We start from the raw sequence: 27584 nt of genomic DNA, 5'->3' as shown, positions 1-27584 counted from the left end.
TCTGGGAAAATGTGCTGTCCTATAGCTTAGTCAAACAATTAGGCACATGTTGCTACTGAACAAATAACTTATAGCTTTTAGCTCACAACCTGGCCTCATCCTTGTTCATTCCTGAGTATGCACTGGTGTACAGTAAGGAGGGAGTAACCCTGGGCCCCTTCAATACAGTCTCCAGATCCCTCAAAGTCTCATGGCAAGGAAATTTCCTGCTGATTATCAAATTCAACAAATGAACCACCAATACTTCATGTTAAACACTGTTTGGAAGAAGCAACAGGGGTAGGAAGAATGCAGAATGTTGAAGTGGTTCTATGACACATCTACTAACTAAGCTGGCAGAGTCTTGAAAAGACTTAGGCACAGGACTGCACCTGCAGTAGGTGGTGAAGTAACAAATCAAAAATCTACTTGACCTTGTCCTCACAGATCAACCTGCCATAGATGTATCTTGCTATGATATCACTGGTAGAAGTGACCACCACACAGTGATGGTGTCAATGCTGCCTTCAAATTGAGGGCACTCTCCATCATTTGATGTAGTACTATCACTATGCTAAATGAGAAAAAAATCAGAATGGATTTTGCAGCTCAAAACTGGCTATCCATCAGCAGCAGAATTGTAACCCATCATCCAGTATATCCCACACTCTAACAATACCACCACGTTGGGCAACCTCTTGTGATTAAATGAAGAATATAGAAAAGTATGCTGGGAGAAGCATTGGGTGCCAAACTGGTGAAGCTTTGAACAATGCGCAAAATTGCCCAGGTATGTTACATCTACAAACAGTAAGATGAATCCAATCTGGTAAATCACCTATTCTCAATCCTCAAGAGTGTGATGGAACAGGTGAACGGCAATGCTTTCAAATAGCACTGAATCACCAATAACCTGTTTGCTAATGTTTGATTCAGGAAAAACACCATAAGGCAGCAGGACTTGTTACAACTTTCTTCAAACATGGACTAAAGAACTTCAGCTGTGAAGTGAGACCTTGATAGTCTTAACTGAGTGTGACATCAAGAAATTTTAGTTAAATGTAAGTCTGTGGGAATCAGGGTCAGAAACTTCACCAACTGGAGTCATACCTAGCACAAAAGTTGATAACTGAAGTTGCTGGAAGTCAATCAACTCAGCCCAGGACATGGATGCAGGAGTTCTTCAGAGCAGTGTCTGAGGCACAAACATCTTCACCTGATATATCATCAATCTTCCCTTCAGAAGTAGGGATACTTAGTAATTATTGTTCAGTTCAATTCCAGCTTTCAGCTCCATTTGTTCCTGATGAAGTAGTCTGTGCATCCATGCAATAAGTCCTGAAAAGCATTAGGCTTGGCCTGCTAGGTGGCAAATGACAGTTATGTCTGAGAAAGGCCATGAAGGCACAAGAGACTGCAGATGCTGGAATCGACTTCGCTCCATTTCCCTCCACAGATGCTACTGACCCACTGATTCCTCCAACATCTTGTTTGTTGCTGACAATGGCTATCTTCAGGAACAGCATCCAACCACCTACCCTGAACATTTGTCAGTGTTACCAAAACCACATCAATATCTTGGTTGTGTAGCCATTAAGCAGAAATTTAACTGAACCAGCTACTTAGTAAGTGTGACTGTACATATGTCAGAGGTTGAGGGTACAAACAATCATGTGCTAACTTGCAAAGCTTTTGTACCATCTCAAAGGTAAAAGTCAGGAGTGCGATAGAAGATTTAACTTTTCTAAATGAATTCAGCTTCAATTAACACTCAAGTAGCTCAACATCATCTAGGACACATTTGATCAGCAGCTCATCCTCCACACCATGTGGATGCAGTGGGAACATCCACAAGTTTCACTGCAGTAACTCCCCAACATTTCTTCAGCATCATTTCCAAAACGTGTGACCTCTTCCATCCAAGAGAGGATAGCAGATATGTTGGGGGCATCAACATCTTCATGTCCTCCTTCAGGTTACACACTATCTTCATTTGGAAATGTGCAACCATTCCTTCACTGTTGCTGGTCAAAATCCTAGAGTTCCCTACCTAACAGTACTGTAGATGTACATTCATCAAACAGACTACAGCATTTCAAGAATATGCCTTAAACCCATCTTTTTATAAGCAGGGTGTAGACTGGAGATGCTGGGGTTGCTCTCCAGGGAACAGAAGAGGCTGCAATTGGCCCTCATAGAGACATTTAACATTATGAAAGGAACAGACCAACAAGATAGGACTAAATTGTTCCTTTTGGCCAAAGCAATCAACAATCAGGGGACACAGGATGAAGGTGATGGGCAAAAGAACCAAAAGTGATACTTTTTAATGCACTAGATAGTTAGGCTCTGAAATATTCTGCCAGGAGTAATTGTGGAGGCAGATTCAATTGCAGCAGTCAAAGGAATTTGGATATGTATCTGAAAGGAAAATAAAATCAGTGTTACAATGGGACCAGGAAGATTGCTCTAGTAAGGGCTCGATGGAGCAAATGGCCTCCTTCTGTAACCATTCTATGATTCTAATGGACAATTAGATAAGAGCCATGAATGTGGCTTTACCAATGATGGCTGCATTCCATGAATGAATAAACAAATTTTTATTAACACTGTAAATGCTGAACCACACAAGAGAAAAAGAAAAAGCAGAGAAATTTGAGGGAAACTTGGAGGTGACTGTTCTTCCATGTGCCGTCCCTCAAGATGGCAGAGGTTGCAGATTAGGAAAGTGATATTGAAAAGTCTCAATGAGTTGCTGCAATACATCTTGTAGATGGCAATAACTTCATTACTTTGAACTATAAACTGCTATCTTATTTTTATATTCAAGTAAAAATATTTATAATTTAAAAATACTGCAAATCACGTAAATATTAGTTGGTTTACATTCCCTCAGCAGATTTGACATTCACCAGGAAAATCAAATAAGAAGCGTTTTACCCACTGAGAACAGTGAATATATCTTTATAAATGTAATTTTTTGATGCATAATGGACTATACATAATAGATCAAGATTATAAGTTTGCCCAACCACATAACTGCTAACGTAACATGACAATTGGATATTGCATTCTCAATACCACACAAGGATAAAGATCGATTGGCAACAAACAAGAGAATTCTGATCTACATCAGAATTATTTTCTGTTTATGCTAAGTCTTAATTTTCTACAATGCATATAATTATTAATGGGGACTTACTTATGCATCTATCTATAACCTCCACTTCACCCCGCTTTAATAGCTTAGTAGTCTTCTTGGCAACTGGTGGTTCAGGAGATTTCTTTTCTGTTTTGCCTTTCCCTTTGCCTGCAGACTTTTTGTCAGTTTTTTTCTTGCCAGCACTTGCTGACATTGTTGCCTCTTCTTCCCCTGTGGCCTGTAACAGGTAACACAAGAAAAAAGTGAAATGGATTAAAATTCTGAAATAACTTTGATAGCAGGTTATCATAAAGCTCTGACATTCCCTGCACCACATGATACTACTTGTATATTGTTTCTGATTTGGTAAATGAATGTAATACTTATAAACAGAGATATTTAATGTCAAATTAGCGGGAGTAAATTCTCACTTGATATGAGCACTGGAAGCATCAGGTGGATAGAGTATGTGTGGTGAATCATCAGCAGGGGGATAGAAAACCACAAGTGTTAGTTCATCAGGGGGTGCCATTAGCTACCAGCACTGAATGATAGACTGACCTTAAATGGACAGACTACGGAATAGGACAGATGAGCAGGAAATGTTAAATGGACTGGGAGGTATGGTAAAGAGATTATGCACATCTCACAGCATGGAGGAGTCCCATTTCATTTAGAGAATGGAGACCATTCTGTCCAGTGTACACCCTAGCATCAGCTCCAGTAACATTGCTCCTCCACCATGATAGCATTAGTGTGACATCAGTTGTCCTCCAGTTATAAGAAACCTGCTGCTCCAAAAAAAACAATGTATTTGTTTGTGCCTTAGAATCAGCTAAGCCGGGCCTATGCTCAGTCGTTGTAATTAGCATTTTAAGCTTTCCTCATGCAAAGCAATTCACAGTCAACATCTACCACAAGCTCAGATATGTCCAATGGAAGTTCTTCCGCCTACCATCTCGTAAGGTACAGGGAAAGTACTTTGTATAAATACTAGGGCAGACAAGAAACATTAAGGGTGGTTAATAATTATTTCTCTTAACTATTCATACAATTGGAAAAGTGTTCTAATTCGGTGCTGACAATTTTTCTTGCACTAAAGGCAAAGACTAGGCTGCAGAAAAGCAATTGAATGCTGGCAGTAAGGATGGAGTTCAAATGTATTATGCATCTCTTGGTGTACTGAGGATAGCTCAGGTGAGATGACTTTTGACAAGGGGCTCTCAGAACTTTGCCAGGGACGTCGGTGGTTGATGCAAGTCCTATTCTTCTACCTCTGTGTAATAGGGAGCATACAGGGGAATGCAAATACAGTGTGGCATCTTGGATCCTACAGAAGATTGCAATGTCCTACTCTCTCCAATATCCTGATTTGCTTACCTTTCCCATGGGGGGAGTGATTACTTCTTCTTGCATACAGAACCTCAGTCAACACTTATATGACAGTGGTCTACATTTTATGTAGAGTCAATGCTCAAAATTTGTCATCAGAGAGATTTTTAACCTCGTAGGTGAAAATTGATGGTAGTCTAATTAAATTAAGCATGTGTGAATTTTAAGGAATAGATCATCTCAAAGGAAGAGATCTACATCAATCAGTTGTCAAGGATGAGATTCCACTGTATGAATTACTAACAAATTCCAGCTGAAGAGAAGGGAAATAAAATCATAGAATAATTCAGAATGAGCAAGAGCACTTAATCCATCTCAACTCATCCATCCAAGATCCCAATGTTACCTGCCCCAATTGCCCTGTATCTTCACTATATATTCACTATATTTACCCTAATTTTTGATCAAAAGGTGAAATAATCTGCTTCAACAGTTCCTTATGTCAAAGCAATCTATATTGCAAAATCTGATGCTTTAAACCAAAAATTTCTAATTCTTTCCAATTTTCTTCCTGATAATTTTAAATGGACAACTTGAGGAAATAATGTTTTCTATTTTCTTTCAAAGCCTCTGATAACTTAAACTGATTGTTTTAAACTTTCTTGGCATTAATATTTTTAAAACAAAAAAAAACCCATAAAATGAAACAAGCTTACTTTATTTTCAATTTCTTTCTTTTGGAGGTCTTTCTGTTTAATGCGCAGGATCTGGAACTTGACCAGTTTACTGATCAGTGGCAATGGAAGCTCTTCTCCTTTAGCCCACAATGCCCATGCTGCTTCTGTGATCTGAAGTATCCAAAAAATGCAGACAGTTGAAATAGTAAGAAACTAAGACCTGCATTTACTGAAACACCTTCAATGCCCTTTAAGGATATGCTTTAATGCCAATGAAACTATAATCTACAATTATGACAGCTCCTTTCAGTTTAGAAGTAAACAGTGCAGTGCAAGCAGTCAGCAGCAGAGTAGTTAGAGAGGCTACATGCTACAGGGGCAAAAACCTCCAAAATAGTTAGAAAGTGGATTTCACATTCAATCACTTAGTTAAGAAGGTGGATCATATTCTGATTAATTCTAAAACAAATTTCAATGGAAGGAATGAAAACAACATAACAAAATAATTAAGAATATGCAAGGTTATTTACTTCATCTAAATTCATCCATCCAAGATTCTAATGTTACTCAGCCCACATGATTTTGCCACCTCTCTGTTTACTATTCCACATTTAGTCATTCTTTGCACTGGGTCGCATTTTCTGATAGCAGTCTTAAATAGTCAAGGTCTTTTACTAGGTTGAACCAGTAATTCTCAGCTCTATTCCAATGGCTTACTTCTAAATATTCCAGATGAACTTTTTTCTACGTCCATTTTATAAATGTGTTTTCCTCTGTAGGATCAGCTCCGAAAGTGCCTCTTTCAAGACTAAAAAGATGAAGTGTCTCCTGTCTCTCTCATTATTGAGATTCCTGGCACTGAGGATCACTTACTCAGAATTGCCTCAAGATATGCTGACTGGAACACGGTAAAATTTGATTAGCTATGTCCCTCGACAACTCTTGCTTTGCTTACACATTATGGTTTGACAATCACAGTGCAGGATATCCGACAGTCAAAGAGAGCACCTTATGCAAATTGTATGACTTGTAAAGAGGATAAGAAATGGAGTTCCTACAATGTTTTGAGGCCTCCTTTCTTACCCAATAGAGCCTAACAAGGGAGAATTTGCTATTGGATTAAGTAATGGGAATGAATCAGGAGGCAGATAAGTAAAACTGGGGAACCTCTGGGCAATAATGATTATGGTACAATGCATTTTACTGTAATATTTGAGAAGGATAGAGTGTGATGAAAACAGATTAATTGATAGGATAGGATATCTTTATTAGTCACATGTACATCGAAACACAGTGAAATGCATCTTTTTGCGTAGACCGTTGATTTTGAGTATAAATAGGGAAGATAAAATGGATACATAATACTGAATGACAAAAAGAAACGTTAATATGGTATTCAGGGTACAGGAAAAATACATTCAACTAAAGGAAAAAATAAATACAGATGAAGACACCAGAGATGAATAAGGACATAATTAAGGGCAAGGAAAGAAGCATACAATAAGTACACAGCAGAAAAGTGCATGATAAAAGAGATACAAAGGGATTAGGAGAGAAGTCAAACTATCAATAGGTCAAAGATGAACTATATTTTTTACATATATACACACGCACACACAAGGAAGTCCCCGGATTACAAATGAGTTCCGTTTCTGAGACTGTTCGTAACCCGATTTTGTATGTAACTCGAACAGCGTCCGCACAAGCACACTTGGCCCGGGGATCGCGGGCCATGCATGTGCACTTGGCCCGGGGATCGCAGCCGCACCTGGCCCCAGCCACATGTGCGTACTTGCCCGGGGTTGGGCCAAAGAAGGTGTACCGCCGCCGTGGTAGGAACGGGGCCCGGGCCCGCTTACGAACCAAAGGTCGTTAAGACCACGAAGGTCGGTTCGTATGTACGGGCGTTCGTAGGTCGGGGACTTCCTATTCCTATATATATGTGTGTGTGTCTATATATATATATAAAAAATATATATATAGACACACACACACATACATATAAATTATATGTGTGTGTATGTGTATATATATATATATATATATATATATATATAATATATATATATATATATATATATATATGTAATAAGGTGATAAAGGGATGCAATATATATAACGGATCTGTGCATCACTGTGCCAGTATTTAGTGTTTAATTGCCCTTGAGAAGATGATCAGGAGTCTATTTTGTTGAACTGCTGCAGATCCTTCACATTCATAGTAATAGATTATTGGCAGATTGCTAACATTCTTGCCAATACTTAAGAAGACAGACAAAACATATTCAGGGAATTATAAACCAAACAGTTTAACAATGGTGTTCAGAAAGTAAAAAGAATGCCTCCAAAGGAGGGAGGGAGTAGAAAAACATCCAGAAATGACAAAAAAAAAGTTAACACCTGAATATATTTCAATCAGAATCGACAGAAACTGAAATTTTGAAAGCAGTAACTGAGAAAAATAGACAACTGTAATGCAGTGGATGTAATTTTGTAAATAATGTTTTTAAAAAGGCCTTCATTAGATATCCATAATAGACCAATGAATAAGGTCAGAGAATGCAGAGTCAGCAAAAGAAATAGTGGGGTTTGCTTTCAGGCATCAAGAATGCAGAAGTGCGAGTAAAAGATAGCGATTCAAAGTGGCAGGTGGGCAGTGGAGTTCACAATGGTCCAGTGCTGGGATCCACTGGAGTTCACAATTTACATTAATACTTTGTAACTGAAACCATTTCCAAATTTGCAGATAATAACAAATTTGGGCAGTTGGAGGTGAGGGGAAGGGTAGATATACTTAGGAAGGCTGTAAGCAAATTACAGGATAGGGTTGATAATCAGCAAATTAGGTTCAGCACATGACTGCATGCATTTTGATAATAAAGAATTGGAGGTCACATAACTTGGAAGCTGTGAACCAGGAACTGTTAAGTAATAAAGAGATCTCAGAATAGAGATGTGCCAATCACTGAAAAGCAGTGCCATTGGTTAGCAAAGTTATTAAAAAAAAAACACCAAGCACTCAGGTTCATTACTAGACGGACAAGAAGGACAGAGTTGAGAAGTAGGGATGTTATGTTAAATGTGCATCAAAGTTTGGTTACTCCATAGTGGAGTACTGTATATGTTTGAGTCAACATGTTAATAAAATATATAATGGGAGGAAATGGAGAGGATTTACAATGATTTTACCTGAAACAAGAGTATACACATTGGGAAAGGATGAACAGACAAGGTCTCTTAACTCTCAAGGGATAGGTGGCTGAGGGTGACTTGATAGAGGTCTTTAAAATTAAGGACGGTTTTGATTAAATACAGAGGAAATGTTTCTGCATGTGGAATGTGGTCAGAACTTCAGTTCAGTGGCAAATAAGGTAGAAAGCATGAGTGCACCGAGAGGGAAGGATGGATACAGTGGCAAAGGAACGGAGCATGTGACAGGATTGGAAGACATTACCTTTAGTTTTCTTAATATTTAAGAAATATTTATCATAACTAATTTGATACCGGATGACAGATTGGTGTGATAAAACAGATTAAATGGAAGACATCAAGAAAGGTGATGCAAGAATTGGGCTGGTGTCATTATCTTTACATGGAACCCAATGATACCTTTTCAGAGGAGGGACAATATGACGTTAAGACAAGTAGACCCCGAGATACTTCAGATGTAATAGAAATGCAAACTGATGAGGAAGGAAGTTATCAAATATCTCCCACAATTTCATTACTCATTTTTATCTGCACATCAAAGTCACATTGATAAGCGTTTTGCCTTTCCCTCAAAAGTTTTGCATGAGGGTGTGACTGCCACTTGAGTTATTACCGATACATATACAATTCTAAAAAATGCACTTTTTAAAAAGGCAGAGTATACTCAATTTAGAAAATTATAAATGTCCACTCAAAAACACTTTTGTGATGTGCTATGAAGAAGTCAAAAGAAATATGAATGACTTCCATGTTATCCTTGAAGCATTTCACTTAGGTCGGGGGCGTCTTTGAAGGGTCTTAGCTCCTGGAACATCCCCCATACTGAGAACAGCCAAACATGAGAAAGCCAAAGGGCAAGCAATGTAAATCTCACAACAGCAGCACATTTGCTCTTAATCATGTAATCCAAAGTAGTCTCTCTTGCTCAGTGTGCTGCAGAAATTGGTCTGATCAGTCATTCGTGTGCCGACAGGAACCAAACCAACCGGTTATGTCCTAGTTACCTTTGAACTTAAATCAATAACAAAAATGGCAAAGAAATGCTATTTGCATAATTTCAAATTTTATTTAACTGATTTTACCAAAATACTGCTTAAGGTTAATTCAGAGAATTTTATATGGAACAGCGGCATCATTTTCTATTCAGCAGTATTCTGCATTTGAGAAACATCAGTACTTTAGAAATAATGCTCATAACAATGACTCACTATACTGGGAATTTAACATAACTGCTTTTTCCTTCATCTATTTCAAAATATTTGAACTTGCTGATGTAGAGATTATTACCTCATAGAACATAGGGAGATTATTTGCCTTCTGATTCTTTGGGTCTCCAAACTCAGAGATCTGTAAAAACAGAGCATGGTAATGTACTTTTTAACCAGAAAATCCATTCAATCCTTTTCCATTTCTTCTGTTGTTTATGTTTTTTTGCCCTTGAGTGCTTGATACCAGATTTCCTCACTCGGGTATGAGATCTATGCTATCATGATACTTTAGTAAATAAAAAATAAATTTAAAAAAACTACTTTATATATAACAGAGCTCTCTATCTCAGCAGGAGTACTCCTAAATTCCAAACTTAGAATATCTCCCCTACTGTTAACTCTTGCATTGTTTTACTTTATGGCCTGTTAAAAGCACTTCCAAATTTTGCTGAACTGCAAAGGGTTTTGTGTTACATGTTTGTACCAATTAAAACAGATTGAGACAGCTTCAGTTCTTTAAAGCAGCTCTCCTTTGTTAGCCCAGCCTGTATCAGGATGCAAACCAGAGGGGCAAGGACCATGGTGTTAATCCATTATATCACCCACTCCCCCACTAACCTATGCTAATACTAGGGTGTATTGGCAGTGTGCCTTTTAAAGAGAAGCATTCACTCTGCACAGCTTTCTTCCAGTTTTAACTCTTCTTCTGCAAGTGGAGCACTATGTCAAAACTTCCTAAATTGTTCAGGAAAGTAAACAAGGTTTCACCTAAATGGAAATACAACACTACTACCGTTTGCATTGCATTGTCCTTTTGTTATTAATCTGTACTTTAAGTAACTGATGATATGAAATAAATGACATAACGTTATAACAGTGTGCACTTACTTGCTTCATTGTTCCTTCCCAAGAAATGATACTGAAAAGCTTACGCAGTGGGACATTGATAGCCGCAGACAGAGCAACAAGGAACATCTCATTCTCTAGCTTCTCACCAACTGCAAAATAAATAGCTGGCTTCCACTGGTCCTAGAACACCAAGCAAAACAGTGTTAGAATAAAAATAGTCACTAGTTACTTCCCTATTTGCTTCACACAAGCCTCTTTCTTTTGTGCTCCTACAAGCAGACAAATTATTATAGGTTAAGTTCTGTGACTTTTCCCACACTATCGCGCTTCTGGAAGTACTAAAGGATTTCTCATCTTACCACAGTCAAGGCATAAGTCTATGACACTACTGCCACCGTTAGCTCAATGCTACCACCTCACCTTTCAAACTTTCATTCCTTCTGATGGCGTGGTCCACTCTCAACCATTCCCATCACATCCTTTCTATCCCACAGCAGCTTGCAACTCAAGTGGAAGGGAAACCAGGTTTCGTTGGGCATGTTGTCATCAATGATTTGGTTGGGCCTTTTGAGATTATGAATGTGAAAACTCGTACCTATTGGAGATCTTGCTTCTCTTGCTTTACTGTCTTCGTAAGGGAAGGATGTGAACTTCATCTGCTAAGGCAGCCCCATGGAATCTCCAATCTATGATTAGCACCCAAAAACCCAGCCCACAGCCTAATTCACAATTTTGGTGGATGCCTGCCAGAACTGTGGCAGAAGTGTGTCAGAATGGCATAATTTTCTTTTAGTTAGGTTGATCATGAGTTGACAAAAATGTTAAGAACACCCAATAAGTACATTCCAATAAATTGAAAAAATAGATAAATTGAGACAGAAATTTTTAAGGTCTGATATTTTACATAAGTTATGAGAGAATTCACTCTGAATCTCTTAAATATGTTATTTCAGCAGTCATCCCAGCTCAGAATTCATGATTATGTCAAAGCTTCCACTGTTTTACAGTAATAATTACTTAAAAAATAAACAAAATGGCACATAAAGTAAGACAAAGCATACTTTAAATAACAGGAAATGGAACATTAGTGCTGAAATTCCATCTTTTATTTGCAAAAATTGATAACTTCAAATTACATAGATCCTAATCTTAATTATTTCAGAAGCCAAGATGAGGATTTTTAAATCACAGATGCCTGTTTACTTCATTTATATTTAAAGCAGGGAAGTAAAATACTTTGGACAATATTGGAAAAAATTGTGGCCATTAACACTCATGCCTTGACGTCCTCAGTAAAAACTGTTTTGAAAGAGTGTTATATCGTGCAATCTTTCATTAGTTAAAGAAATTAAAGGTTTAATATTAAACTCACCTCTTCAATCTGAGCTGCTAACAGTCCTGCCTCCCATCCTTTGGAGTTTGACTGTTGTTTCTTTGCTGACTTGGGAGACTTTTCTTTCTTTGGAGGCATCTTTTATTTTTTCTAGTTTGTCTTGCTCAGTTACTTTTCTGGTGACATGGATCTACTGGGATATGAAACTTAAATAACAAAACCTACTTTTTGCAATATACAATCGCGATGTCTGTTTATAAAATGCATTTTCCATCATTCCTGAGGTTTCACATTGGAGAAGCACCTTTTTTCCTTGTTCACATCCAGCTCTCAATTATCAAAAACCAAGTGATCAAGTGTTGAGGCTGCATACCATCCAAATCATATACTCCTAAAATTCTTTGCCAAGACCACCACCACATCACGACCCCTTAAAAAAAACAAATTAAATGCTTGCTTTAGAAACAATTATTTTAGAGATCAACATGTCCAAGGAGCCGTGTCTTTCAGCAGAATGAGAATGCTTCCCTTGATCTTAGAATGCACCAGGTGATTGTTAATGAACTAAAAATAAGAATGTAAAGCTTTATTCAACAGTTCAATTGAATCTGCAAGTACACGTCCCAGTGCATTTTATATTGGTCTTGACAGAAGTTTCAAAGTTGACAAAATGACAAAAATATCCAAACTGTTTTAACCATCACTTAGTCACCTATTCACAACAATATTTGGAATAGTTAATTTCTTAAGCATTCCAACATTCGAGTAAGTCTTTTGCAAATATTCTGACCTTTCACCTATCTTTGACAAAACAGTAAGAATCCATGGACTGCTTTGATTAGCACTAAATGATCAATAAGGTAAAAACAGAGTATGAGACAAAGTTAGCTAGAAATTTAAAAACAGATAGTGAGAGTTTCCATCGATATTTTAAAAAGAATTAACAAAGTGAGCAGTGGTCCTACAAAGATAGTCTGGAAAAACAAGGAAATAACAAATGAATTGAACTATATTTTTAATTACTATTCATTGTAGAGGATGCAGGTAACATTCCAGAAGCTGTTGTAAATTGGGAACTGGAAGCGAGGAAGAGAAAGGAGGAAAAATTACAATCAATACAGAAGTGATAATGTGCAAATTTTTAGAGTTGCAGCCAAGGCCCCTAGCCTTGATGGACTTCATCCTAGTATCTCAAAAGTGGTGAATGAGACAGCTGAAGCTTTAATTTTAATTTTCTAAAATTCCCCAGATTTGGGGAATATTCCATTAAATTAGAAAATACTGAATGCAACTCCTTTATTCAAAAAGCGAGTGAAGCAGAAATCAAGAAACTTCAAACAAGTTAGCTTAACACCTATCATATGGAAAATGTTAGGAACCATTATTAGTGACGTTATAGCAGGGAACTTAAAAATTCAAGATAGTTCATAATGGTTTAATGAAAGGATAATTACTTTTGACCAATTTATTAGAGTTCTTTGAAGAAGAAACGTGTTATGGATAGAGAGTAACGAGTGCATGCATTATTTTTAGAAATCCAGAAGGTATTTGATAAGGTATCAAATCAAAGGTTCTTGCAGGTTGTGCTGTAGGACATAACATATTGGTAAGGAAAGAAAATTGGCTTGGCTAATGGTGGAGATATAAATGGGTCCTTTCTTCATTGGTAAGATGTAATAAACAGTGTGCACAAGATTTCTGCCAAGGCCTTAACTTTTACAATTAATATAAATGGCTTGAATGAAGGGACTGATGGTATGGTTGCTAGATTTGCAGATAGCATATGTAAGTAGGTAAGTAACTTTTTGGATATCTGTCAATTTATATTAATAGTAAAAATTGAGGCCTTAGCCCCATCCCTTTAGCACCCCACTCATTACATCTTGCCAACTCATTTATGCCGACTTGTTTCCTGTTAGCCAATAACGAGTTGCCCATTTAAGACAGCTGAAGAAGCTGTTCAAGTTTGGGATGGGAGTGGGGAAAGGAGTAAAAAGAAGGCGATTGTTGTAGGAGACAGTATGGTTAGGGGGAATAGATTTTGACTACTGCAATCAGGAGCATGAGGTCCAAAGGCTATGTTGCTTCCCTGGTGCCATGCGATGGACATCTTCTCAGTGCTGGAGAGGAAGCAGTGGAAGAATCAGAATCTGGTCTACATGAATACCAACTACATCAGTTCTGCTGAGAGAATTTGAACAGATATGGATTAAATTAAAAAAGAACTATAAAGGTGATACTATCTGGATTATTACCTGACCTATAAGCAAACTGGCACAAGTTTAATAGGATCAGGGAGATGAATTCAAAGCTCAAAGGGTGGTGTGAGAGAAATGGGATCAATTCATGTCCCAGGTCTTATATTTTATGCTTTGGATGATAAAGACAAGTACCTCCTATGCCTTCATATTAACCTTGATTACATATCGGCTTACCTTCGAGGATTTGTGGACATGCACTCCTTCTGATCCTCCAGCTTACTGGCATCCTACCATTTATCATCTGTTCACTTGCCTTATTTTCCCTTAAATGCAATAGCTCACTTTCTGGACTGAATTTCAATTGTTACTCTTGTTTTTTTCAGCCTCAACTACACTGCTAAATTTAATAAGTGATTAGAAGTCATGTTTTTGAAACCTGTCCTCATAATTAAACTATATTACATTTGGGCTTCCAAATATGCAACGAATGTATCATCAAGTTATAGTAATAAAATTAGAGTTTGATCCAGACTCCCAGCTATTACAATAATATAACTATCCAGCCTTCTGTAGTTGATTTGGATATTTAATACTTTATGTCAACAAGTAGAAAAAGATACAGTACATAGGAGTTCTGTCAATTAGTGAGAACATAACTGATCTGTGGCCTAAAATCATTAATAATAAAAAGGTGTTTGATCTGATGAAAAGACATTGACCCCAAACTGTTTCTCTCTGCAGAGTTAACTTTGAGTATTTTCAGCACCTGCAGCTTTTTGATTACCCAAAACCATTTACCTGCTTGGCTCCTTTTATTTATGCAAATCTATAAAATATGCTTAAATTTAACATCTGGCATAAATTACAAAAGATTCAAACTTCTATCACTTTATAGTATATGTTTTCTCATTAATCATAAAAGGCCTGGGGTTAATTTTTAGGTAATGAATTCTAGACTCCCTAGCCAGTGGATAGAGAGAAACTCAGATTCCTTTAATGTCTTGAAGACTTCTATCAAATCACATCTTACTCATCTTAAATTCCAGAAAATATAATCCTGGTTTATGTCATTTCTACATGTAATTTAGCTCTTGGGAATCCAAGTATCATTCTAATAACTCAATTTTACATCCCCCCTCCCACCCCCAGGCCAATATATCCTTTTATAAGGGTAGTAGCCTAAAATGCTCACTATATGCTAGGTGTGGTCAAAGGGGGTTTTGTATAAGCTGTGTAAGCTCTTCCTCTTGAATTCTAAAGTAAAAACAGAACATGCTGGAAATACTCAGTGATCAGGAGGTATCTCATGAAAGGTCATTGAGCTAAAATATTTCTCTCTGTTCACATACTGCCAGGCATGCTAATAATTTCAAAGATTTTCTTTTTAGAACATAGAACAGTACAGCACAGGAACAGGCCCTTCAGCCCATGATGCCTGTGTTCACCATGATGTTAATTTAAACTACACATCTGCTTGCCCAGGGTAGTGGTTGAGAGGACTTGTTCTGTCTGGAGGTCAGTAACCAGTGATGTTCCACAGAGATCCGTACTGGGAATTCTGCTGTTTGTGATATATATAAATGACTTGGATGAAAATGTGGATGGGGTGGATTAGTAAGTTTGCAGATGATACAAAAATTGGTGGCATTGTGGATAGTGTAGAAGATTGCCAAAGGATACAGCGGGATATAGATCTGTTGCAGATATGGGCAGAGTAATGGCAGATGGAGTTTAATCTAGTCAAATGTGAGGTGTTGCACCTTGGGAGATCAAATGTAAAGGGACAGTACACTGTTAATAGCAAGACCCTTAACAGTGTTGATGTATAGATGGAACTTGGGTTCCAAGTCCATAGCTCCCTGAAAGTGCCTGCACAGGTTGATAGGGTGGTAAAGAAGATGTATGGCATGCTTGCCTTTATTAGTCGAGGCACTGAGCTCAAGAGTCAGTAAGTCAGGAAATTATGTTGCAGCTTATAAAAGCTGTATCTAAAGTACTGCATTAATTCTGGTAGCCCCATTATAGGAAGAATGTGGAGGCTTTGGGGGTGGACGGGGGGGGGGGGGGGGGGGGAGAGGTGGAAGAGGAAGTTTACCAGGATTAGAGGGCATGTGATATAAGGAGAGCTTGAACAACTTGCGTTGCTTGCTCTGAAGCGGTGAAGGCTGAGGGGAGACCTGATAGAAGTTTATAAGATTATGAAAGGGATATATAGACAGCTGGTATCTTTTTCCCAGGGTCAAGATGTATAATACTAGAGGGCATGTATTTAAGGGGAGAGTGGGTAAGTTCAAAGGAGATGTGCAAGGCCGTTTTGTTTTTTTTAAACGCAGAGTGGTGGATGCCTGGAATATGTTGCCAGGGGTGGTAATGGAGGTGAATATGATGGAGGCATTTAAGAGGCTCTTAGATAGGCACATGAATGTGCAGAGAATGGAGGGATATGGCCATTGTGTAGGTAGAAGGGATTAGTTTTGTTAGGCACTTAATTGCTAAGTTAATTACTTCGGCCTGTTCCAGTGCTGTACTGTTCTATGCACGTGGTTTCTATCTTTCCATTCCCTGCCTTTTTTCAGATTTTCAGCATTAGCAATATTTTGCTTCAATTCTTTGTTTTTAGCTCTTCGGCTATCAAAGATGCTAATGGAGTATTGGCTTTTCTTTTCTGTACCCAACCATAACATTTTAATGATGCAAACAAATGATTTGTCCTGTTTCTAGTTTTTCATCATTTAAAAAGTATTCTTTTTTAAGGCCCAAACTGACACTACTTTTCTCCACATTTAATTCAATTCACTATAACTTTGCCCCTTTAGAAAAATATCCATTGTGTACTTTATAAATTTATGTATCTATCAATACTACTTATTATGGTACAAATTTTTGTGACATCAGCATACTTGGAAATATGGCTTTTTATTCATTCATTGTAGTTACTAAATATGGTGAATGGTTGAGGCAGACCAGATACATTAAACATGTTCTGAGAGAATCTGCCTATTATTTTGACTTTAACTTCTGCTGCTTAGACAAATTTCTTAACCAGGTCAATAATGCATCTTCAATTCCATGAATATTAACTTTAGCCTGCAGTTTCTAAGGACGAACTTTAAAAGGACTTACGAACGCTATTTTTATAAACTCGAAAAATTAGCTTGATAATTAAATCATCATAAAAAATTTGAGTTCTTTGAGGCTCTCTGTGTATGATGTTGATATCCAGCTCCTGGTTATCCCTATTTCAACAATATATCAATATATCAAACATCAAGGTTATAATATATATTGAATTTTTTTTGGATATCAATTACCTTTGAAAATAGGAATGAAATTGTAGATCAAAAGTATTGTTAATATTTCACTATGAATTGATAATAATGTACCAAAATAATATTGTGGCAATGTGAGGATCGGGGTGAGAAGAAGCAAACCATGAGAAGAAATCAAGAGCAAGTACAAATCAAACAAAATGTATCCATATTTAATAATTTTAAAAAATGATTGTCCTGATACAGAACATTCATTTCATGAATATTCCTGAAAATTTTCATTGATCTTTTTCTATCATTGAACAGTGTAATCAAAAGGTTAATGAATTCTGCCATGATGTGATGCTGAAGGCTAACTGGTTTCACACATAAGCCTCTCCAATGCATATTGAAAACAGCTGTTTGAAATTATATTTTGAATGTAAATTTAATGTACCTGACTACTCATGAAATCAGGAAATAAGTGGTTTTTTAAACTCCTCATCTTGCAAGTAGGGCCATGACAAAAGCTGTCTAAGCTGTTTTTCCAAATAATGGAACAGACAATCCCGTGACTACAAGATTACTGGTTGCTTTCCCTTGGACCACAGTTTCTTCCATTCTCAGAGGCATGGTGTTCTGATCAGAGGCTAGCTCCCAGCTCAATCGAGGGGCCTGGCCAACATAATGAGGTGCTGCAACTCCCTTGGCAAAAGTGTCCCACTGCACTGCCAGAATTGATTTTGACAGCCAGTGAGGCCTGCCCAGATTCACTGGTTGACAAAGGTGTCAGAGAAATATGAATATTTATGAATCTTTGACATTTACAAATATTCAGAAAGACTCAGGAACTATTAAAAAAAATATTTACATAGGTTAAATCACTAAAAGCACACAGAAAATACATTTAAACTGTGCAATAGACAGCCATTTGTTCCCATTCATCTCAGTGCAGCTGCTGTACATGGGTCAGGTCCAAACTGGTGCAGACTAGGTAGACAGAATGCACAGCATTGGAATTGGGATATCAGCAGAAGTCTGCACTTCTGCAGCTTCAGTAGGAGTCCACAGAGCGGCACAGGTGTCCCACACCTTACACTCAAAACCCTGAGGTTTTACTCAGTTAATCGCTTAAAAGTTAGTATATCTGCTGGCCTTCAAGCAAAAGATCAAGCTAATGCTGTGATTTGTAATAGTTTGTGTCATTTGCACTTATCATTCTTTCCTGAAATGCAGGTAATACAGCATTTATTGTCTTTCCAATGCAAGTGGTGATGGGCCTTCTTTATACTTTATTTATACAGCACGGTAATAGGCCCTTCCGGCCCAACGAGCCTGCGCCACCCTATTACACCCATGTTAACCCACTAACCAGGAGGAAACCCACACAGTCATGGGGAGAACATACAAACTCCTCACAGACAGCATCGGGAATTGAACCCCGATTGCCTGCACTGTAATAGCATTACGCTAACCGCTACGCTACTGTGCTGTGGCATTGCTGCAATTCATGTGGTGCAGTTCTATTATGATGAGTTACTCGATTTCAACTCAGTGAGAGAAAAGAAATTGTGATACATGTCCAACTTCTGATGATGTGTGACTCCTTAGTGGAATCTGGTGTTGATGTGGTCACATGCAACTGCTGCACTTTAACTTCTAAAGGAGAGTGCAAGCTGTATTGGAATGAGTTGTGTCTGTCACAGCATGATCTGGCCAACAAGGAAAGCAAAACAAAATACTTCAGAAGGTTTTAAATCACCTACCTTACTGAATAGGATCCATTGAAAGATACAAGTCACGGTAGGTATTTAAAATTTAAATTCACCTCTGCCAGCTTGAAAACTCCACACATCTGGAATGCATCAACAATCCTAATACCCACCATTGTTATGGTACAAATAACAGACATGTGTTAAGTTCCTTGATTTTTGTCCCAAAAGAACATAAAAGCCCATTTAAAGCTTGAGATCAGTGCTGGCAGAAAGTTGGATGAGCAGTGGCTGTCAAGGAACAGCCAGCACCATTACCCTCACCAAATTTTGCTGTTGCTATGTGCAATAAAGAGTGGCAATAGTGCAGGAAAAACTCTCGAATTCCTCAGAAAGACATGATTGCTTTTATGTTATTCATTCATTTGATGTGTATATTACACAAGACCAGAATTTACAGCTCATTCCTTAATTACCCTCGCGCTAAGTGACTTGTAAGGGCATCTCATGTTGCAGATCAGACTGGGAAAGGGCAGATTTATTTCTTTAAGTGGTCAGTAGTGAAACAACTGGGTTAAAATGACCTATCAAGCATTTCCAACATATTTCAATTTTATATCAGTGCATCTGAATATTTTGCTTTTGGGTTTTTAATGACAATATTGATGGATGTTTTTTCAATTTCAGAATTTATTTACTCAAGTTAAATTTCCCAGCAGCCACAAAAGGATTTGAACTTGTGTCCATCAATCACAATCCAGTAACATATTTACTATGCTACTCATGAATAACTTTTTTTCAAATATTATGATTTTTATACAATGTTATATTTATGCATTGCTGGTAGAATTACTTTTTGCAATATCATTACAAGTTAGAGGAATATTTACTCTCTTCCCCTAAATTTTATTTTTATTTTAGATTTCGAGGCTCCAAATCCCATCCATTCGTTAGTCAAAACAATGGGCAAGACCTTTGAATATTTTGGCACTGTTATCTTGTACACCAGTTGCTAATAGATGTACAGGTATAAGGTATACTGTAATTCACAGATGATTTATTTGATATAAAGAATTATATGATTTCTGGTGAATTCCTTGCTCCATTGTTCTTACAGCTCTCTGCAAGTAACATTAAATTGACACTGACATTATCTTTAATTCCTCCACTGAAGTTCAAGTTTCTTCCCTTGATAAAAGGTGGATGAGGCATGACCTAACAAAGATAATTTAAGTTCCAAAAATGTTAACAGAGTGGATACAGAGAGAATGGTTCCACTTGTGGGGACAACCATAGTAAGAGGCTATAAATTTAATACGGTAACCAAGAAATGCATTGGAATAAACTTCCTTATCCAGAAAATGGAACGCACTACCATAGGGAGAGATTGAATCAAGCGGTATAGGTATGTTAAAGGAAAGAATAGGCAAGCATGATGGAGAACAGAATAGAGGGTTAGCCTGAGCAACTGAAATGGGAAAAGACAGGTGGAGTCCAAGTGCAACAGATAACAAATTTAATGTTGGAATGATATTTTGGTACTATCATCTAAAATTGGCGTAATATAATTGTCTTCATACTCCTTATATCAATAAATTTTAACAACACTGTGAGTCACTTAGCTAGTCAGCTAATTTTGTGCATGTGCCTCACTAATATCCTCACTGACCAGGAAGATACAATTAGAAAGGATTACGGTAGGGATAAGCCAGCTGCAAGATTGCACGTCATGGTCAAATGTCTGTCTCTAAATATTCTGCATTTAATTATCCATGCTACCCGATCTGAACCTTCACCCACAAAGATAATGAGCTACATAGATAAACCAGTGTGTGGGTTAAAATACTGTGAATTTAATAGACAGTGTGTCATTTGTTAATATTATCACTGTGGATTGCAAGGTTACAGTTAAAAAATACACCTCATCCTGCTACTCTTCCTCCCTTAACAGCCCTATTCTCCCAAATTAGCCCTAAAGTCAATGTTCACTGCTTCCCTACCATTGAGTTCTTTTCCTTGTGTCGTTTCTTTCTTTCATGTCTTGTTGCCTCTCATTCTTGTCCCTCTGTTAATCTTCATACACCTCTGAGTTTCTTCATTTTGCAGGTCAGTGATTTACAATTAGAAAGCAAGCTGCCACTGATCCTATTCAAAACACCAACAATGTGAACTTGTCAAAAATATTTCTCTTAAATTGCATAGCTCCGAACACGACAAAAGTGACAACATGGAGACACAAGGGATTGCAGATGCTGGAATCTGGAGCTACAGCCTGCTGGAGGAACTCAGCAAGTCAAGTAGCATCTATGGAGGCAAAGAGATTGTGGACATTTTGGGTGGAGACCTTTTGGTCTTTTGAAATCCAGACCTTTTGAAATAAAACAATCTGGGCTCTCTAGTAACGATGGGGACAAGCACCTAATCAGCAAAGCTGACCAGGTTCCAAATCAGGGTTTACAGGAATAATGTTTTCCCTGTTCTGGAATGGGGTTGAGGATCCAACCCCTTTACAACCACTCAGTGACATTTAATGACGGGAGTAGCCCAAAATTCTAGTTTCTAAAACTAAAACTGCAGATGATAGAAATCTCATAAATTGTTATTGATCTGAATCTTCAACAGTGCTTTACTCTCTGCAGATGCTGTCTGACCTAGCCCCTTGTCTTGTTGAGGGGAGGGGGAGGGGGAGGGGGGGAGGGAGGGGAGGGGGAGGGGGGAGGGAGGGGAGGGGGAGGGGGGGAGGGAGGGGGAGGGGGGGGAGGGGAGGGGGGGAGGGGAGGGGGAGGGGGGAGGGGAGGGGGGAGGGGAGGGGGGGGAGGGGGGGAGGGGAGGGGAGGAGGGAGGGGAGGGGAGGTGAGGGAGAGGGGAGGTGAGGGGGAGGGGAGGGGGAGGGAGAGGGGGAGGGAGACGGGGAGGGGGGGGGGGAGGAGGGAGGGGAGGGGGGGGGAGGGGGGGGTGGAGGGGAGGGGGAGGGTGGAGGGGAGGGGGGGAGGGTGGATGGAGGGGGAGGGTGGATGGAGGGGGAGGGAGGTGGATGGAGGGGGAGGGAGGGGGAGGGAGGGGGAGGAGGGGGAGGGAGGGGGGAGGGGGAGGGAGGGGAGGGAGGGGGAGGGGGAGGGAGGGGGGAGGGAGGAGGGGGGAGGGGGAGGAGAGGAGGGAGGGGGGAGGGGGAGGGGGGAGGGAGGGGAGGGGGAGGGGGAGGGAGGGAGGGGGAGGGGGGAGGGAGGGGGAGGGGGGAGGGGGGTGAGGAGGAGGAGGGAGGGGGAGGAGGTGAGGGGGTGAGGGGAGAGGGGTGAGGGGGTGAGGGGAGAGGGGGAGGGGAGAGGGGAGAGGGGGGAGGGGGGAGGGGAGAGGGGAGAGGGGAGGGGGGAGGGGGGAGGGGGGAGGGGGGGACGGGGGGGACGGGGGAGAGGGGGGAGAGGGGGGAGAGGGGGACGGGGGAGAGGGGGACGGGGGAGAGGGGGACGGGGTGGAGAGGAAGGGTCGGGGTGGAGAGGAAGGGTCGGGGAGGGAGAAAGTGGTCGACGACAGAAAACTGCCGGAGGAACGGAGGGTCTCGGGGGATAAGGGAGGGGAGATCGGGAGGTGGGAGTGGTGGTAAGAAGCAGGGGCAGCCGAGGGGAGGGGAGGGGGAGGGGAGGGGAGGGGAGGGGAGGGGAGGGGGAGGGGAGGGGAGGGGAGGGGGAGGGGAGGGGAGGGGGAGGGGGGGGAGGGGAGGGGGAGGGGAGGGGGAGGGGGAGGGGAGGGGGAGGCTGCGGCGGGCGGGGAGCCGCGGGGAGGGGGCGGCCGGTGGGAAACATCGAGCTGCGCACCTACTGAGCTCCGCACTCCCGGCACCGCCTCCCGTCCCCCTCCTCCGGCGCCGCTCCCTCCACCCGCCAATCCTTCTCCTTGCTCGGATCCCGGAGCCCAACTTCTCCCACTCCCCGTCTAGTTGTGTCGGTTACCCGGGCAACAACCCTAGCAACCGCGCTCTCGAGAGTCAACGAGACGACAAGCAACGTCAAGATGTTCATCAACGTAAACAAGTAAAGGTCCTCCAGGCCCTTGCGCCACCTGGCGGGCCTCGGTCCCCTTTCCCTCCAGATGCCGATCCGTGCTTCCACTGGTCAATGAGCCTCATTCTACCATGTGGGGAACATCCCTGATGGTTTTGCTCATAATTGTTTGCTCTCCCAATGCACGTTTCCAAATTACACGTGCAATTAAATTAAAATATGTTCTGAATATATGTATGTGCATGTCTTATGATGTTACCCATATGTGTGCTATGGAATGTTCTCAACAGTGTGTGGAAATGCACCAGCAGGAAAGCAGTCATTGTGCAAAGCTGTAATAATAACAGGAAATGCTGGAGATACTCAGCAAGTCTTGTAGCATTCATGGAACTGGATGCAGAAATATTTAAGCTGGCGTAAGGCTGCATTGTACCTAGTTAAGAATGTTTGTGGAGCTTCATCTGAATGATTAAAAGGGCCAAGGCAGAGAAGTCACAGTGGGAGCAGGGCAAAGAATTAGATTGGCAGGCAACCAATAGCTCAGGGGCGATTTATCAAATGAATAGAAGCCTTCCAAAAAGGAGTCACTCAGTCTGCCTCAGGCTGCCCATTGTACAGGCTGGCACCTTGAAGAATGAATGCATTAGATAAGATAAGATATGATAAGACCTCTTTATTAGTCACATGTACATCGAACCACACAGTGAAATGCATCTTTTGGGGGCAGCCCACAAGTGTCGCCACACTTCCAGCGCCAACATAGCATGGCAACAACTTCCCAACCCGTACATCTTTGGAATGTAAGAGGAAATGTGGAATGTGTTTTTGTGGGCTTTATTGTTCTTGCAGAATTAAGAAGGGCCGATAAAAAGGAGGTCGTGTCAAGCGGAGCGGCCATCTTGGAGTGGCCATTGTCGGAGAGGTTCTGCCACTATTGGTTCTGGAATGGAGAAAAAGAGGTAAGAGCAAGAAGTGCAGGAACCGGTACAGAAATGATTGAGGGCATTATCAACTGTGGTAATGGGGGGAGTTGGGTACGATGGAATCCTCAGTTGAGGAAAAAAGACCTATCAGTAGCAGTGGTATGAAGGTGATATCATTCAATTAGACACAATGGAGACAGACAAGAGAATGCTTGGAATTCTTACAGGAAGCAGGATAGGGGACGTGTAGCCTAAGTAGCTATGGGAAGCAGTGGACTTGCGTGGATTTAGGCACCCTGCTACCACTCACTGTGCTATGCAGGTGGGAAGTGAACTGATTTGTCACTGCATTTTACAATCAAGGTATGAAAACAGGCATAGGATCCCAATGTTTATATCTTATGTGCCAAAACACCTCTTTCAGGCTGATGCCGTGGACTGTTAAATTTTCTCTCAATTAAAATCATGTTCAGTGCAGATCAGACATAACAACATATTACAACAGCTTAAAATCTAACACTGATTTTATACCAGAAAACTGGAGCTATGAGTTGACTGTCTCTCACGCATATCCTTTCCTTATTATCTCTTTCCTACAAACTCACAGGAATGCAAGAGGCTGAAGAAAGTACTGATCACAGCCCAACCCATCACGGGCACAGCTCTCCTCATCACTGACAACATCAATAGGAGGTGCTGCCTCAAGGTGGCATCTATCATCAAGGATCCTCACCATCCAGGTCATGGCCTCTTCTCGCTGCCACCAGCAGGCAGGAGGTACAGAAGCCTGAAGCTAGGTTCAGGAACAGCTACTTTACTACAACCTTAAAGTTCTTGAACTGACCTGCACAACCCAAGCCCTAGCTCAGCAATGGAACACTACAGACCTCTTGCACTACCATGGACTTGTCTCTGATTGTGTCTATTTTTGCACTAAGGTCTTGTTTTTGCACACTTTTTCTCTCTCTCTCTTCACTATCTTGTACAATTTATGTATAATTTATATACTGTTTGTTGTCTGTACCTATGTGCCTGTGATGCTGCTGCAAGCAAGTTTATCATTGTACCTGTACCTCACCATACTTGTGCACGACAATAAACTCAGCAAAAAAATGTGATTAGATTCTTGGCTTCAGTCAATGGTACCTCCACCTTGCAAAAGTTATTTGCCATGCTGGTTAGAATGTAATCTTTTGTAAACCTGGTTTTAAATCCAGGCCAGACTTAACGAAATAAAGGAGAACCACTTTCTCTGAAGTCCTATAGAAATTTAGATGACTTGTAATAAGCAAGAACTGCCGGTATTAAGCTTCCAAAAATTTTATATTAATTGACAATAAATCAGCAATCTCACCACTAAGGATAGCTGGTCACAAACCAGCTATCTTGAGGTGCACTGAAATAACAGTGAAATAAGAACCTTGGCCATGTAAGGGTGAAACCGTAAAAATCCAAAATATACGGAAAAATACACTTGTATTTTAATGTTGCTTCAATTGGCTAGAGTAATATGTAGTGTGTCCATGGTAGGAAAATTTCTTTGTCACTTTTTTATTTATCTCTTGGGGTGATTTTAACTTTAGCTGCCTAGAGTGGCATCAGTTGAAAGTGGCCAAGACTCCTACCTGTTCAGGTGTGGCATGGATTCAGTTTTAACATGCATTTTTTACTAGGTGGTAAAGCAACTGGCCTGAAGCTGGCAGCATCGTCCTTTAAACATACAGTTTAAGATTTGATGATGTCATCAACCAGCAACTACAACTGTAGTCCTTACTTGAACGAAGAAGTCTGTGTTGATTTATTACCTGGTAAAGACAAGAAGAAGATCTCCCATCTACAGCCTCCAACCTCATAATTCCCCTGCCCCGTGCTACCTCCTACCCAAGATCCACAAACCTAACTGGCCCGGTAGGCCCATTGCTTCTGTCTGCTCCTGCCCCACTGAGCTCATATCTTGACTCCATTTTGTCCCCCTTGGTTCAGTCCCTTCCCATCTACATCTGTGATACTTCACATGCTCTCCATTACTTCAATAACTTGCAGTTCCCGGACCTAGACCACCTCATTTTCACTATGGGCGTCGAGTCCCTGTACACTTCCATACCCGTCAGGAAGACCTCAAGGCTCGCCACTTCTTTCTTGACAACAGACCCAACCAGTTCCCCTCCACCGCCACCCTCCTCCGTCTGGCTGAACTGGTACTCACCCTCAACAACCTCTCTTTCAGCTCCTTCCACTTTCTCCAGACCAAAGGTGTAGCCATGGGCACTCGCATAGGCCCCAGCTATGCCTGCCTTTTCGTTGGCTACGTGGAACAGTCCATTTTCCAAGCCTACACTGGCAATGCTCCCCAACTCTTTCTCTGCTGCATTGACAACTGCATTGGGGCTGCTTCCTGCATCCATGCTGAGCTTGTCAATTTTACCAACTTCACCTCCAACTTCCACCCCGCCCTTAAATTTACCTGGTCCATCTCCAACACCTCTCTCCTCTTTCTGGATCTCTCTGTCTCCATCTCCAGAGACAGATTATCTACTGATGTCTTTTACAAACCCACTGACTCCCACAGTTACCTTGATGACACCTCTTCTCACCCTGTCACTTGCAAGGACGCCATCCCCTTCTCCCAGTTTCTCCACCTCCACCGCATCTGTTCCCATGATGAGGCTTTCCATTCTAGGACATCCGAGATGTCCTCTTTATTCAGTAAACGGGGTTTCCCTTCCATCACCATCAATGCAGCCCTCACCCGCATCTCCTCCATTTCCTGTACATCTGGCCTCACCCCATTTCCCTTGACATAACAGGGACAGGGTTCCCCTTGTCCTCACCTACCACCCCATGAGCCTCTGCATCCAACACGTCATTCTCCACAACTTCCTCCATCCCCAATGGATCCCATCACCAGGCATATATTCCCCTCCTGTCCCCTTCCCTTTCCACTTTCCGTAGGGATCGCTCTCTCTGCGACTCCCTTGTCCCTCCCCACCAATCACCCTCCCAGCACTTATCCCTGCAACCATGTAAAGTGCTACACCTGGCCCTACACCTCCTCCCTCACCACCATTCTGGGTCCCAAACAGCTCTTCCAGGTGAGGCAGCGCTTCACATGTGAATCCATCGGTGTCACTTATTGCATCCGGTGCTCCCAGTGCGGCCTCCTCTACATCGGTAAGACCCGACGCAGACTGGGGGACCACTTCATCGAACACCTTGGCTCCATCTGCCGCAACAGCCAGGATTTCCTGGTGGTCAGCCATTTTAATTCCACTTCTCATTCCCATACCGACACGTCTGTCCATGGCCTCCTCTACTGCCATGTTGAGGCCAGACTCAGGCTGGAGGAACAACACCTCATTTTGTCTTGGTGTCAACCTTGATTTCTCTAACTTCCGGTGACAACTCCCCTTCCCTTTTCCTTCCCCCCCCTCCCTCTTGTTTTCCCTCATTCCTTTGGCACCTTCAACCCTTCTCTTTCCCTGCCCTGCCCTCACGACCTGCCCACCTCCTTCCCTTTATTCCATGGTCTACTGTCCTCTCCTATCAGATTCCTTCTTCTTCAGCACTTTGCCTCTTCCACCTATCACCTCCCAGCTTCTTACATCATTCCCTTTCATCCCCCCACCTATCTACCTTCCCCCTCTCACCTATCACCAGCCAACTTGTGCTCCTCCCCCTTCCCCTACTGTTTTATTCTGGCTTCTGCCCTCTTTCTTTCCAGTTCTGATGAAACATCTCAGTCTGAAATGTCCACTGTTCATTTTCTTCCATT

The 27584-nt window shown here is 41.0% G+C and overlaps 1 protein-coding gene across 1 annotated transcript in view; it reads right to left on the bottom strand.

The window, feature by feature from the left end:
• spag17 (sperm associated antigen 17) overlaps window positions 1–22844 on the bottom strand; it is a 176148-nt gene extending 153304 nt beyond the window's left edge. Inside the window, exons 1-7 of the mRNA XM_052014463.1 lie at window positions 22704–22844; window positions 20892–21036; window positions 11770–11923; window positions 10437–10577; window positions 9628–9687; window positions 5170–5301; window positions 3182–3359 (exon numbers count right to left, since the gene is read on the bottom strand). Of these exons, the coding sequence (XP_051870423.1) occupies window positions 3182–3359; window positions 5170–5301; window positions 9628–9687; window positions 10437–10577; window positions 11770–11868 (610 nt within the window). The 5' untranslated portion in view covers window positions 11869–11923; window positions 20892–21036; window positions 22704–22844. The remainder of the gene's footprint in view (window positions 1–3181; window positions 3360–5169; window positions 5302–9627; window positions 9688–10436; window positions 10578–11769; window positions 11924–20891; window positions 21037–22703) is intronic.
• Window positions 22845–27584: the final 4740 nt, after the last annotated feature.

This window comes from Pristis pectinata, chromosome 4 (assembly GCF_009764475.1).
Source record: "Pristis pectinata isolate sPriPec2 chromosome 4, sPriPec2.1.pri, whole genome shotgun sequence".
NCBI lineage: Eukaryota > Metazoa > Chordata > Chondrichthyes > Rhinopristiformes > Pristidae > Pristis > Pristis pectinata.
Note: the sequence above shows the minus strand (reverse complement) of the source record. Positions and strands in the feature narration are given on the sequence as shown.